This window comes from Corvus brachyrhynchos, unplaced genomic scaffold (genome assembly GCF_000691975.1).
Source record: "Corvus brachyrhynchos isolate BGI_N302 unplaced genomic scaffold, ASM69197v1 scaffold14, whole genome shotgun sequence".
NCBI classification, from domain to species: domain Eukaryota; kingdom Metazoa; phylum Chordata; class Aves; order Passeriformes; family Corvidae; genus Corvus; species Corvus brachyrhynchos.
Genome location: NW_008239110.1, coordinates 23751529 through 23767091, shown reverse-complemented (window position 1 = coordinate 23767091; position 15563 = coordinate 23751529). Strand labels below are relative to the sequence as shown.

General features: G+C 37.6%; 1 protein-coding gene across 4 annotated transcripts in view; it reads right to left on the bottom strand.

The window, feature by feature from the left end:
• The window catches only part of SYTL3 (synaptotagmin like 3), a 38067-nt gene that overhangs the window by 18951 nt on the left and 3553 nt on the right, over positions 1 to 15563 (bottom strand). For 3 of the 4 annotated variants that reach the window (XM_017739600.1, XM_017739597.1, XM_017739598.1), the window contains exons 2-7: positions 12264 to 12814; positions 10611 to 10826; positions 6738 to 6802; positions 4015 to 4066; positions 2651 to 2723; positions 1654 to 1726 (exon numbers count right to left, since the gene is read on the bottom strand). In XM_017739600.1, the coding sequence (XP_017595089.1) occupies positions 1654 to 1726; positions 2651 to 2723; positions 4015 to 4066; positions 6738 to 6802; positions 10611 to 10826; positions 12264 to 12373 (589 nt within the window). In that variant the 5' untranslated portion in view covers positions 12374 to 12814. The remainder of the gene's footprint in view (positions 1 to 1653; positions 1727 to 2650; positions 2724 to 4014; positions 4067 to 6737; positions 6803 to 10610; positions 10827 to 12263; positions 12815 to 15563) is intronic. The other variant, XM_017739599.1, reaches the window with a different exon arrangement.

Genomic DNA, 15563 nt, shown 5'->3' with positions numbered 1-15563 from the left:
AAAACGTTTAACAGCACAGTACCAGGTTTCATTGAGAGGCCATATTGTCTGAAAAATCTGGTTTCTTAAGTCAAGAAACCCAAGTCTTTCTCTCTGTAAGACTTCCTATACTTTTTAATTACTGACTTCAATGATTGCAGCAGCCTGTTATTTTCTCCCAAATTAAACTGCTCCACAGTAACTGAGGATGAAAGCACCTGAGTGGGGTTTCATCCACAGCTGAACTGAACTAAAAACTTGCTTCCATCTCCCTCTGCAACCACTGCTCTGCTCTTCTCCATCCCTAGCTCCTGATCACACAGACCAGCACTCTGTTGCACATGTTCCAACATATATCTTACCTTGAGCCCACACTAAAACAGCAGAAAAGTACCTATGTGTTTTGTCTAGGTTAATGTTCTGCCCTTTAAATTAGCTAAACCAGTTTATAGAAGGTCCCAGATGCTAATTATGGCAGCATAAGGCTAGAAACAGAGAGAGAAGAAAGATGTGAGTGGAGAAGGACCATCCTTTTGGTAGCAGTGAATTAATAAATCACTCTGCTGCAGTCCTGACAGTCTTTACCAGTAACTCTGGGATATGGCCAGGCTTCAAACTAACAGAAATCTGAATAAATTACTCTGCATCCCATTCTGTGCTGCCAGTATTACTGCCTCCAGTAGTAGTGTCCTACAACACCATATACTTCTGTTTAGGAGCAAGTCACCTATGTCTCTGCATAGCTTTACTGTGCTCACACAGACACAACATTAAATTTGCATAGTTAAAGGGGAATAGGTCTTTAGGATGGGTGGAAGAAGCTCAAGGAAAGATCAAACAAAAGCTAAGAAAAGAGTTAGGGAGAAAGGCAGAAAGGCACAAAAGCCAGATTTGTTCAGGTCTAATCTCACATGTGGGGTTGTGTAAGTTGAAGCTAGCAAGAAAATACTACGGTTTGTTCAAATCCATGCAAATGTGCAAGCCTCTGTAATCTTCCTAAGGCTCAGAAGTTGTTTTCCTCTGGTCACTGATGCCTTTAATTTGTTTTGGACAAAGGCTGACTGTCACCAATGTAGTTTGCCTTAGAGGTGCACACACAGTCCTGCACCCCTAGGAACAGCAGGCAGTGCAAGAGAATGGAAGGAACCAAAAGCATCAGAATGGAACAAGAGTTGTTAGGACTGGATAGCACTTAGAAATGTGCACTGAAAAATTCCACACAACTAGACTGAGAAAGAGGAAGGAAGTCCTCATGAATACTGCCAGTTAATGAAAATATTAAACTCCTGTTAAATGATAGACTCTTTGACAGGGTCAGCTGGGGTTCAGTCAGATAACATGAAGATCAGCAATTGGTTATTACTCTAACATGAATTAAATATACTGCATCTGAACACCTGGTGAATTTTAAAAAAAACATTATACAGTCTTTTCACATCTTTACAAGAAAGGTGTTCTGGGTTGATATAATCAGGTTATTTAACAACTGGCAGAATACTAGGAGAATTCGATATACTGTATTATTTTTCAGATTGGCACAGCCTTGGCATTAGTTGTTTCAGCCATTACTCAATAGCCTTTTTTAATAACAATTTCTTGGCCAACACTGTGGCCAAAAAATTGAAACATTTGACTACATTATTCTGGAATGACAAGACAATGAAAGCTACTTACTTTTTATATGTGTCGTGAGAGACAAAAACAAGTTTTCCACAGATTTATTAAACCTTTTAGATTCACCAAGTTCCTGCAAACAGGAGACACAAAGAGTAAGAAAACACAAAATATTTGTAATTTTAAAGTTTCCATGATTACATATCTACAGACCACATAACAATCAGATGGTAAGGCTGCAGCCCTTTGCTCACTTCTGTAGAGAAATACTTCTGAGGACATACATTGACATGGTTGGAAACTGTCACACTAATGGATGAAGATGGAAAGTAATCTTTTCAGTTCCATGGTCCTTCACATGTAAGTGGAACTCCTTGCAGAAAGATCACATAGCGAGTTCATAAATACAACTAATGACATCACAGATTTGTTGCAAGGTATTTAATACTTTTATCTATTAAAGATGCTCCTGTGTCTCCAAATCAAAGAGTTTTCATCAAACTCCAGGTAAGCACATAAAAATGTTTACAGAAATGCAGTGGGCTTCAAAACCAGGGCCTGAGGATCCAAAACTAAATGAAACAGTAATTTAGTGCAATTTCTATGAGTTCCAAGCCACGTTCTACTATTCTGTCACTAGAAACTGGAATGCAGAGGCACCCATCAAATTCATTGTTTTTCATTCAGTAATGAAAGTGACACATGATTATTGAACGCCATGGGAACATGGGATCCTTCAGGCTCTAATGGTGCTCAGATCTCAGTCCAATCTTCCTGTGATGAGGCACCAAAAACCAGATGCAACATTCTAGTGTGAAGTAGAGTGGTTAGCCACTTCCCTCAAAAACTGAAAACTAAAGGAAAACAGCCCTCATAGCCTCTAAACCTTCTTTCCAAGTACCAATGCAGAATAAAAATAAAGACAAATCAACAAAAGGCTGCATATATATTGCAGGGTGATGTTACAGCAGTTATTTACCACATTGCTGTGGCTGACCTTTTCATATGAATGACACCCTAAGTGGTGCACTTATACGTGTTTTCTGCAGATACATACATTTACCATCACATTGGTTCCTGCTGCTGATTCTGTGAAAGGAGGTGGAGTCGGAGGTACAACAGAAATTTTACTAGAAATTTAAGAGATAAACAGTGCAACAATTAATATATTATGCCAACAGATGAATAACCTTTCTATTTTCTCAATCTTGGGGTGCTCCAGGTAAAATTATTAAATTAGAACTACCAGGAAGACCTAATTTAGGATAGGCTCCCTAGACTTCTATATGGCTGTCAGTATTACAGTCTGTGTCCTGTGCTCTAAATCACAATTCCTGTAAAACACACCGCATGTCTCCTCCAGAGATGTTTTCAGACAACAGTCATCTTTATTTACAATACTAAAAGGATCCTTCCTTGCCTAGGTTCAGAGCTGTTAAAGACCCTTTAAACATTCCTGTCATTCCATCTGTGCTAAATAGTCCTGGTCTGTGAAAAAAAACAATCTGTCTGATTCTGTTATCACAGCACAATCACAGATCCTAAGGTAGTTGGTGAACTTCCTTTTTGATTCTCTTTTAGTTTTGCCACACCCAGGTAAAATCGAGTCCTGGTTAGGATCTTATCCAGCTGAATATAAGTTTCTTTCTTATACAGCTGTGCCTTGCCAGACAATTATATTAAATTGAAAACATTTCTTCGTATCTTATTTTACATGTGGCTTTTGGGGGGTTTTTTAGTTGGTTTGGGTATGGTAGTAGTTTTTGTTGTTGCTGTTTGGTGTGGTGGTTTTTTGGTTTGGTTTATTTTAAGGCAGAGGATTACTTAAATAACATATTTTAAGCAGACTGTTACATCATTATATATCACTGGTAATAATTTAAGTATGGTCATGCTTCAGCCTCTAGTCAAAGTACTTATTCACTGTAAACTAGATTTTTAATTTTTTTAAAGTATGGTAAGTGAAAATGTCTAACTTCTTGTCTACTATTTATTGTAAAACTATCATATCAGCAATATCTCCCATTGAACAAATAACAATGCTGTTATGACAGCTAGTAAAAAAGTTGCATTTACAATAATTTGAACGTATTTTGCAAGTTTAACAAAAAATTGTATAAATAATTATGCAAAAAAACATAAGCAGATGAAACAAAAATAATGCATGCCCCTTTGTTTCAAGTAGGATACTATTACTCTAAACAAAGAGTAAAGTACTCTGTTGTACATCAGATCTGTTCTATGGATTGCTGGCAACTAAAAGGGAAAAATTTTCTATGCTTTTATCATTTGAACTCCAAAAGTATTGATTTTTTTTTCATAACAAAGGAATACAAACTGCTGGCTGGTTTATAACATAAAATAGATCACCTATACAAATTCTCAGTGTCCTAGGACTGTTTGTCCTTTTATGAGCCTTACCTCAGATTCTGGTAAGATTCCAAGAGCTTTGCACCAACTGTTTCATGTCTGCCTATGAAGGAAGTAAAGAAAAATTCCAAAGATCATTTAGCAGCAACAGCAGCTACTTATGCCTGTATAACATTTTTTTTAAATCAGTGCCTTTCAGGAACTGGCCTGTATTTACAGAAGCTCATGCACATGCAAGTCAGGAGTGAAGTCAATTCCCAACTAATGTATCAGCACACACGCCAAGCAACACACAGGTTTCTCCTGGACCTCAAACGTCTCAAACCATACCATGATTTCCTCCTCCCCTGTTGCAGGTGACACATTCAGATGAACTCCTCACAAATGTTAAGGACAATCACATACAGATGCCAACAGGCCCACTCCTAAAGGTTGCTAAGTGCAGGTGGTGCCCAGGCCCACTGCACTAAAGCGCACTTTAACCACAAAACTCAAACACTAAGGGAAGCTTGAAAATGTGTACAAGAGCAGGCACATGATCAACTCTTGCATCTCATGAAAAATTCTTTTCACTTTTCCTACTAGAGATGAGCAATGATGAAAATGCCTGACTAGCTCACAAACGTGAGCAGGACCCCTTGCCGAGAGCATCCCTTGCAGGGAAATGGCAACCACAGCACATTCCTCAGGTAAGCAGCCACATGATGTGAAGACACCAAGGAGCAAGAGCTCCATCAGGCACAAACAATGAAGACTCATAAAACTGTAGTTTGTTCCTGGGGGATCACAAATATAATAAAGGGCTAAAAGCACGTAACAAATGGCCAACCAAAATTATCTGGAGGGACTTTAATCGCTAGTAATTCCTGATACATGCATGTGATCCATGTTTTGCTGATGATGTCATTAATTATAACATTACTTACATAAAAGAAATAGACCTTAGTAGTGGTAGAAACAATAATCAGTTCATGGATGTTACGATTTTCAATTGGAACTCCAGAATTCTCTTTTATTGATAAGTAACATTTGCTATCTTAGATTTTAAATTGATTGCCTTTAGTGACCAATCTACCACTTTTATGAAAATAGTAATCTTTTTCTTTAGGTAGAAGCTACAAAAAGATTAATAAAAAGCATAACAGTGTAATTTTTTTTTACTCTACAACATGAGAAACTTCACGGTAAAATTTTTTTTTCAGTTAAACTTATTTTCCAGTGATTACTTCAGTTATGCTATATTTTCAAACCAAAAGAGGGCACTGTCCCTCCAGGATTGAAGGATGCATAATGGTTGCTGTGTTTCAAAATTTGTCACGTTTTTAACCCCTTTAAATATATCAGTTGGTCTAATCAAAGGAACTAAACAAAACATATTTCTCCCTGCAGGTTTATCTTCTGTACATCCTTAGATCTTCATGATTTCAACAGCATTACCATTAGACTAACTAAGCAAAATGCTTCAAGCACCCATAAAGCTTTGATAATTCAAAGTGAGATCTGATTTATTTTGCTGGGAAAACACACAGTCAGTGCCTTGCAATATCAGATTCAGTATCTGAGAACAAAATTTTCCAGTAATAGAGAGATTGATAAAATTACCAGCTTTAGACTCGCTGAGAAGAATGAGGGGAAATTATTATCAATGGTTATTGGATGAAACTGTGCTTTAACAAAATCAGCCAACTAATATTTCAAAATGAGAAATTGTGTTAGCTAGAATGGACTTCAGTAGAATCTTTCAAATTTTAAATTAATTGTTTTAACAGGAACTTTAGTTTCCTAATATGCTTCCTGATGCCTTTCACAAACACCTAGAACCCAAACTTTGCCGGGTTATGCTCTTCCATTTATAAAATTCTTCCTATTCAAGCTTCCCAAGAGAGATTTAAGGCCCAGTTGCTTCCTTTTCACCAACTACTCCTAAACATAGACGCAGATACTGGAAGTGAAACTGTATCATTTAACTACAGTCAGGCACAAAATGAAACAGATGCCTATCTGAAGTGGCACTTCAAGGGATAGAGGAAAGAAATCCTCTCCACCTCACTAATTATTGTAGGTGAAAACAAAAAATAATAGCTCCTTGGCTGGCAAAACACATTCCCCATAGAGCAATCCATCCACATCCTCTATAATTTCATTTAGGGCTTTGTACTTTCAATGGCACTTAAAAGACCCCAGCACAAGGCAATGGCACAGCCAGCTGGCTGGAGGTAATGAAACAGTAAGCATTTAGCTCTCTGCTGATTTATAGCTATAAATGGGGGGGAGGGGTGGTTATTCTATTCTCTTATTTCTTTAAACTTTAGAACCTCCTCAGTGAAAACAACTCTGCTGATTTATAGCTATAAATGGGGGGGAGGGGGAGGGGTGGTTATTCTATTCTCTCATTTCTTTAAACTTCAGAACCTCCTCAGTGAAAACAACTGAAATTTTAACTTTGACAAATGATGAATGCAAGATCATTTTTTCCTGTACATGTAACATTTCTATACTAATTTAATGCCATTGTATTTCTTAGAAGTCTTACATGCTCATTAATTCGAATTTACAGGGTCAGTAATTTTCTTATTTTTATTACTCAGACAAAATAAGTTCTACCTTTAAATGCATTCTGTTAATTTGTCTTCATGTTTTATTTACTGCACAGACAGATGGACTGCATGGTAGAATGGAAGAAACATTAGATACAGTGTCAGACTACATTCTGTGTTTCACTTAGATGACAACTACACATTATATAGCAGTTTATGATCTGTCCCAGGGATTACCTTCACCTGGATATTTCTTTGCTCGTTCCTCAAAGAACCATTCACCAGCCTTTACTTTCACATCTCTGAAAAACAATCAAAAGATATTTAAATCAAAATGTTTGCAAGTACATTTCTTCAAGTTTTCAGTAACTGCTTAACAATCCAACATCCTTTCTTAATCCTACCATAAAACTAAGATTTCATGACTACTCAATCCACTGACTGGTTTTGCTGTGGGTCTGAAAAAAAACACAGAGGGGAGGAATCCTTTGGGGACTTTTAGTTTGGTTTTGACAGGGGTTTTGTTTGATAGTTTGTTTTCCGTTGCAATGTAGGACTGCCCATGGAACGTTATACCCACTGCTCTAGGCATTGCTCTTAAGGCAGGAGTCCTGGGTGCACTTCAGTCTGTACAAGCGACTCGCAAAGCAGCACAGGCGCTTGTGCTGATTGGGGCGCTGGCTGCTTACAGCTGCAGCTTCTCTGAGAAGTGGGGAGTGGCCATGGTAGAGGACACGGTTCCAAGCAGAACTTGGGATGGCTACCAGGAAGCACTGAGCTCCACAGGCCTGACAGCACAAGCACTTCATGGCCTATCTCTTCATTTTGTGGAGACTACCATCAGTTACATCGATGTCAAAGGCACCAGGATCACAGGATCAGAAAAGTAATGATTAACAAGTACAAAATTATATCAGATTAAATAGCTCTGTCAAGATCAGATTTTCAGCAAATCTTACTCTTGCTGAAGGCTGCAATTGGAACTTAGCCATTATTAAAGAGAGATTAAAAAAAAATTAACTGATGATAGGATTCTCTGGATTCTTCAGGTTCCAAATTCTCACCTAAATGTCTTACTAATTTGTATATGACATATCTCCCTTCCTTGTGAATTTTGTGATGCTTATTATAAGATGAGGTCTCACTGCAAAAATTTCCTTGATGCAGGCACTACTAAACTTTCTTCTCTACCCAGTAGTTGATTTTCCTTCTATAAAATTAATCTCTTTATTACCATTCCGTCTGCCAAAATGGCTTGAAACTGGCAACAGCATATAAACAGTAAATTCATGTAGGGCTTATCTTCTTAAGAAAGCAAAATCTCTAAACATAAGAGCTAAAGTGATATCCACCAATGGCTAGGCAACAAAACCCCTGGGTCTGCCATTCCACACCTCACCTTATTCTGTGTTGAAACAGACAAACTATAGGTAGGATGCTTTTTGCTCTGTGGCTTGATTTTAAAGCCTTTAGGCATTTAAATTGTAACTTTGTAAGTAGCAATACAGAATATTAAAAAGAAAAACACTACCCATGTAAACTGTACAATTTATTTTCATGCCTAACCATAGATCCTTGTGCATAACTGAACACAGGTGAGTCTGAAAATTAGGTTTAAATAACTGAGACAGGATACTTACTTATCTTGGATGGACATCTATTAACTAACAAATGTCTGAAATCTCTGCCTTCAAGGGCTTTGCATTGGTATAGTGCCTTGATTTTCAACCCCAGCTCTCCCTTTATGTTATTCCCACTACGCCCTGGTTATCTGCCAGAGTTTAATCTCCAGTTCTGCACCGATTCATGTGATAATTGAATCTACCTGGAGAAGTTTGGACACCCCTTCCTTGGAGGTGTTCAAGGCCAGGCTGGATGAGGCTCTAAGCAACCTGGTCTAGGGAAAAGTGTCTCTGCCCACGGCAGGGTGGGTGGAACCCAGATGATCTTTAAGGTCCCTTCCAACCCAAACCATTCTATGATAATTAGACCATACCAAATTATCATACCTTTTTTTTTGTGGATAAAGAGTGTATTGAGTTAAGATATGACCAAAAGTATGAAAACAAACCTAATAAAGAACCTTTGTCAGGTAAAATAGACTAAACTCCTCCAAAGAAAACATCATTCTAGACTCCTAGAAGATAGAATTCCTTTAAAAAAACCCCAACACGCTATACCAACTCCTTCCACACAAGAGATGTCTCTTCCAGGTGAAAGATACAAACTTTGTCAGTTCACAAGCCTTGCAAATTTTCTTATTTTGTAAGAAATACAAAATTTGCTTATCCCTGCTTACTCTTTCACTGAGGTGTATAAGCAAGTTCCTTACAAACATGACCCCAGTGTCTAGGGGAGAATCTACATAGTGCTGCTGCTGCTGTTTGGTTCAGGAAAAAATTACTCTAGTGATAAACAAGACTCAAAATTAGAGCTACTTGAGACTTGAAAATAAGCTCTTACCTTTCTTAGCCATCCTATTTTCCCCTCACCAGGATAAACAAAAGGTGCTGAGTAGCATCTACCACATTGCTGCACTTCCTACCCTTCTTGAGATTTGCAGCTTTGATGTAAAGCTCGCTGAAGGCGATGGAAGAAGTCTGACTGAATTTAATTGACTTTACATCATGACTAAAGATCAAATGTGCTCTCTCTTCGCTATAAAGAGAAATTCACTAACAGCTGACATATCCATCTGTATTAGCAAAATTTAAAAAAGGTAATTTCCTGAAAAAAAGTAAAAAGGTCTTTTAATTAATCTAAATAATGTTTTACTGGTTTTACCACTAAATATCTGGACCAGCTTATGAAATAAATAAAGGTGTGCAGCACTACACAAAGCAGCTTAACAACCAACCACTCTCAATAGGGTATTTCCACTGTGGCCACCAAATAACTGGAAACTAATTTAAACCAAGAAGTGGAGAGGGTTACCTAGAGAAGGATATGGAAAGTTAACTTCTGAATTTTCAGTTTAATGCATATAGTTTGAAACACAGCAAAACACATGCACCAAAGTCTAGTAACTGTTTTGTATCAAGTATAAGTAGAGCTGATCTACCTATTTTGCATATTAGTTGCTAAATAAACTGAAGATTCAGAAAATATCTTGTTGGGGATAGTTTATAACTCTCTTACAAACTATAAAAAAATTACTTCAAACTAGTACAAATTTGTTTGAGACCAATACTTTGCCTTATATTTCCCTTTATTTTAATATCATTTTTGCACCTGCAGAGGGAGTAGAGTGGTGGATTCATCTTGTACTGGCATAAAATAAATTTTCATCCAAATCCTCACCCCTTCTACAGGGATATATATATATAATACAGCAGAGCTTTTGAATAATTTCCAAAACTCTCATTCTTTGCCTACATATTATTTTTATCAAATGTGGAAGTATACCTAAACCATTTTTGCTTAGAAAGATTGTAATGAATAGAATGGACCACGAAGGAATATTTTGTTATTAAAAAAAGTACCAGTACAGTAAAAGAAAGATTGTTTCCTGTATCCTGAAATACAAAAATGTGATACAGTATAAAAAAAAAAAAAACAACTAACTCAAAGTAAACAAATTTGGATTTTTGACCATATTTGAATAAATCTTAGCAATGTTATTAATTAGTTTTGCTTTCTAAAATTTTATAAAGCATGACTTAAAATTATTCATTGATCCTGGTTTCTCATTCCTGTGGTAACAGGCAGAAAATAATGATTAGGAAATTGTCAAGAAATTGGCTATACTACATCAAAGCACAGTGCCTTCAGCAGGTTGTGAGGACGCACTGGTTCAACATTGAGTCAGGGGAAGGAGTTCTCTGTGTGGCTCAGAAACTCACGACTGTTTCTCTGCTTCGCTGTTCTCACCTTCATCACACTCACAGTACCTCTGGCCTACCCTGAGGATTCATTTTGCTAAACACAGGAAGGGAAATACCGACTACGTGAAGTATCACACGAAGTTCTCAACCATTTCATCACTACCAGGACTTCAGCCAACATTTTCATTACACCAGTGGCTTTGTTTCATTAACTGTTTAAGCAACAGATACACGAAACCAGTGGGCATCCATTGGATGACTGGTGTAAACCAGCAAAATTCCTTACCCATGAGCATAACAAATGGTGCATTTCCAAAGGCAGGGGGTCAGGCAGACACGGCATTCCGAGCACACCCGATGACTGCATCCATTGCACACTGCGCCTCTGTTCATCAACACCCCCAGTGACTTCTGACAGCGAGCACAAGATCTCTCCTGGTATTCATGCCTTGCATTTTTTGCCCCCTTCCACCGAAGTTGCTGCAGCTGCAGTTTCATTTTCCTAATCCCACGGGTAAGAAAGGAAAAGAAAAAAATTACATAGGACAAAATCCTCATGTAAAGCACAAGTTAATAATACCCTGGTTGTGCAATACCATTTTGAGTGGGAGATATGCCCTCAAGTGTGACCTCTGTTGAGCACTGTTTGAAAACATCCACATACAGCATTTTTGCAGTGACTCTGTGTGTGTGACCAGAACTGTGCATACTAACAGAGAAAGAGTCAAGTATAAATGGGGTTTTGTTCATTTCAGGCCCACTCAGGGCAGGGTGCTGAAATCATTTTATGTAAATGATTATGCATTCACTTACAAAAACTGAGACTAAACAGTGCTCCCTTCCATTTGATGTTTTTTTTATCATATTTATCCAAGAACTAAATATTCCACCAAGTAAAAAAATAATCATAACAAATGCATCCACTGAAAGCTAAAAAACCAAACCAAAACAAAAAAGCACACCAGCCAAAAATATCAAAACCTCTCCTTGTCGTTAACTTTGCTTCCAGTGCATGTACCAATAATCAAGATCTGTGGTTTTAATTGTTAGTAACATCATCACCAGTTGAAAGGGATTTTCTAAACAATTCAGACTTTCTATATAACCCTACAAATAATTATTATTATTTTCATTTAATATGTCCCGTAATACTTATGTAAATGTTTGATGTAGACAAAGTTTAAGTTTCCACATTTAAGGGATTTAAAAATGTATATCTTATCCACACCAGTACCTAGTTTTCCAGGGGGATGCAATATCACAAAGCAGGAAACAAGGTACTAGGAAATCCTTGTCCTAGCCAAGAGATAAATCAAATAAAGTGCTGGAGAATTATCCTTTATCCTCCCTAGCTGAGATACTTGCACAGTGTGAAATTAGTAAATAAAATCCTTTCCTAACCAACGACACCTATTGACACAAGTAACAACCTCCAAGGCAGCACTGTGTGCTTGCCACCTGCTGTGTGTGAGAAGGGACAGTGATGGATTTAGCACAATGAACAAGTATCCAATGATTCTTAACTCCTGTCTTGGAACAATGTAAGCTAAACAAGCCAGCCAAAGATCTGAACATGTTCCATGTTACCAAGACTATACATATGCATACATAGGAACATTATGAGAATGCCATAAAGCCTTAAGAGAAAAAATACAGCCAACAACTGAACTTTCTGTGAAGGCTGGAAGTAAAATTCCCCAAGTAGATTATTCAGTGAACAGGATTTGCTGATCTTTAGTGTAGAGTCAATAGAATGGCAAAGTCAGGAGGCTCTGGATAACCTTAGATTTCCCAGAGAATAAAAAGGCATTAGCTAACAAGAAGTCAAAAGGGGAGTACATTTAGAAGGACAATAAAATGGAAGAAGAGTAATTGAGAAGGAAAAAAAAAAAAAAAAAAAAAAAAGAACAGAAAACAGGAATAGGGGAACAGCAGATACCTTATTCTTTCCTCCTCTGTTTTTCTCACCATCTGGTCACGGTATAGGACTTCCAGAACAGCCTCTCGTTCCAATTCCTTAAGGAAGTTCAGATTAAATTCACAGGCCATTTTTGCCAAATTCCACTATTTCACTTGTTTCATAAGACTCCTGTCCTATGGGTTCCACTACATCCAGAATGATGGTCTGGGTGTTTCCTAAATGCCTGTGCTCTTACTTGATTGTTGATGTGTTTCACTGTGTCATACCATTGACAAGAAAAATAACTTTGTCTGTCTTTGCACAGGTCATCATTTAAGTGTCTCTGCTACCCAGGGATTATGAACAGTTATCCAGGTCACAGCAGTCTTGACTTTTTCACATGTCTTTTAACTTCCTTTTCTTTTCTCCACTGAAAGTTGCCCCAAAAGAGATGAGAGCTTGCAGCAGTGTCCCAGATAGGGCTTGAACTGGCACCAGATGGAGGGACAATTTGTCAAGAGATGGAGTAAGCAGTGGCAGAAATGGTTTGGGTTTCTTTATTTGGTCTTGTAGACTTAGGATTTCTGGGCCTAAGGAAAAAAAAGTACATTATCTCTTCAAGACATTGCATATAACGTGAAGGATGTATTTTGTTACACTCAAACCTTTCATGAAGTAATTCGGACACAGGAGAGGTTTTAAGATAGTCCTGTTCTCCAGGAAGGCTCACCATATTGTCCATTTGCACTCAGGCACATACCTTCACATTTTTCATACAGTCAACATAAAACAACCAATAAAAAAGCTTAAGTTAGTTTTGAACACAGGCCTACAGACCCCACGACTGTCATATTGCTTGAGACAAAATTTTGGAGAAAAAATGTCCCTTTCTAATCTCATTTTATTGAAAAGACAAGACATCACAAGACTAAGAGGGGGGGAAAAAAGACCTCTGAGTCACTTCCATCAATTACCTGTGTCTTTTAAGTCCAGATAAACAGTTTGACACCAAATAATGCTATTATCTTTGCTAATACACAGAAACACTAAAAAGTTAAGATATATATATTATTTCCAACTGAGTGCACTAACAATTTTGGTCCCAAACTGATAAAACTAACATACTAATATATGAGAAGTCTAAAATTAAAACAGAACCACGACTGTAGTTTGGGTATATTCTGTGACCTTCACTTTTGCAAAACCCCCACTAAAATATAAAATAATTTTAATATGCTTTGCAGCAAAGTCGAGAAAGAAGATTGTTCACTTAAACCAGCTTACACACCACATTAATTTTCAACATTACGGTCTCATGTTTAGTGCATATTACTAGAACTGTAATACAATTCCACTTATGGTATACCAATATTAAAGGTGCATATATGGAAGCCAGTTAAGTGTTTCAAACTTTATCTGAAGTAGATACACATGGTCAGGCCCTAGGCAGGTGTAGACACTAGGACAGAAGGGTAAAGCTTTCCCAGAGCAGTTCCTGATGCTTCACTGATGGACGTCAGCTGAGAATCTGATCAACCATCTGCATTGCCGGATCATTATTTTCAAATACTAAGTTTTAAATTTAAAACAAACAAAACCCTAAACCACCAAAATAACCCACTAAAACTTCAGACATATAGTGACACTGTACTTTTGTCAGTGCAGGGAATTACTTTACATGCAGCTTACCCCAATTAAGTTACTTAATTTTCCCCCAGAAAAAGCAGAGGATGATAGTATGTATACATAAACAGGTTGCATTCCATTTGTGTATGGGAGGGTTTTTGTGAAACCCTTCAACAGATACCAAAAGGACAAAGCATTTCACAGAAGCTTGTGTTCAAGAAAAAAAAAAAAAGATTGGTTTCCTGTGGAAACAAAAGAGACAGAGATAGGCATAATCATATTTTATTTCCTTACCAACTGCAGTTTCACAGGAAATTACTCATTTGAAACATAAAAAGCCTGAGCAATTTTTTTTAACACAATATGTCATTTTCAAAGGCTTCTGCATCCTTCACCTGCTTTCATCTTTTACCTTATGAATACCTGCTGGGATTGATGAGCATGTTTAAAGCCATCAACTCGATTTAAGTCAACATAATCTAAAGAGGAGTCAGCACAAACTCTGGCCACTCTGCCCTACACAGGATACCAAAACATCCACTACAGGGCAAGGCACATTTGCCATAAACTCCTAAGATTTTGGCATATCTCAAACACCATCAGAAAATCCCACTAAAGCATCAGTAAAAGCTAGCAAGTGCATGACAGTCAATACTAAGTGGATCCAATAAAACTGCTCTGGTGATCTTATAGAAAATACATGAATGTCTTACAGAGCTATTAAGAATGTGCCACAGTAAAACAGTTACAAAGAGCAACACCTGCAGTTAAGCAAGCACAGAAAGAATTGCTATTTGATGTCTCCTTCAAATTCTTTAAAAAAGTTCTTCACAGAAGAGCACAAAGATTTCCATACATCAGGCCTGTTCAGGCAAATGGGTTTCAGATGACACTTCAAACTAGCTACACTTCATGCCCTATTCTGGGTGATAAATCATAAGCACTGAATCTAATGCCAACAGTAGAGTGCCAACAGGGACAAGGATGGAAAGGATGGATCATCTCCTGCTACTAAACAACAGAACAAACTTACTGCAGAGTAAAGTGCCGGGGGCCCTCTATCCTACAGTATTTGCACTATGCAGAGAGGGGGAAAGCCACTCATGGCTCTCTCATCACTGAGCAAGATGATCATACACTGCAGACAGTAAAGCTTAAAATACACCACACAGCCAGCAACTATAGCAATATTGCACCTGAACACTCCTACAGCTGCTTTTTTAACATTCATGAAGATTTCAACTCTGACAATCATTGGGTTCTGTCGGTATTTCTTGCACAACCAAAGAAAACTCAAAATCTAGCTTAATGATGAGGTAGCTGTAAGAATAAATAATGTACTATAAAAGTATTACAACTCCCAAAATGGGAGATAATCCTTGGCCCCACAACAAACTTGAACTTGTAATCATTTCACAGAGGTGTTCAAACTGGACTGAAAAGCTCTCTACCGTTGTGAAATAAGAACTTTTCTCTTACACTAAAGCTGTCTGCACTAGAGTAGTCTTTTCGCAGTAATAAAGAAGTGTTTTCAGTAATGACCTTCTTAGACAGGAAAACAACTTCATAAAGCTTCAGAGATGCCCTCCTTTCATGGTCACCCACTGAATCCAGCTAGCAAGCTGTTTTACACAGTCAGCTAACCTCAAAGCTGAGCATCTTCTATGTAAAAACAAAAGTAGCAACAAGCTTTTTAGTAAATACCACAACACT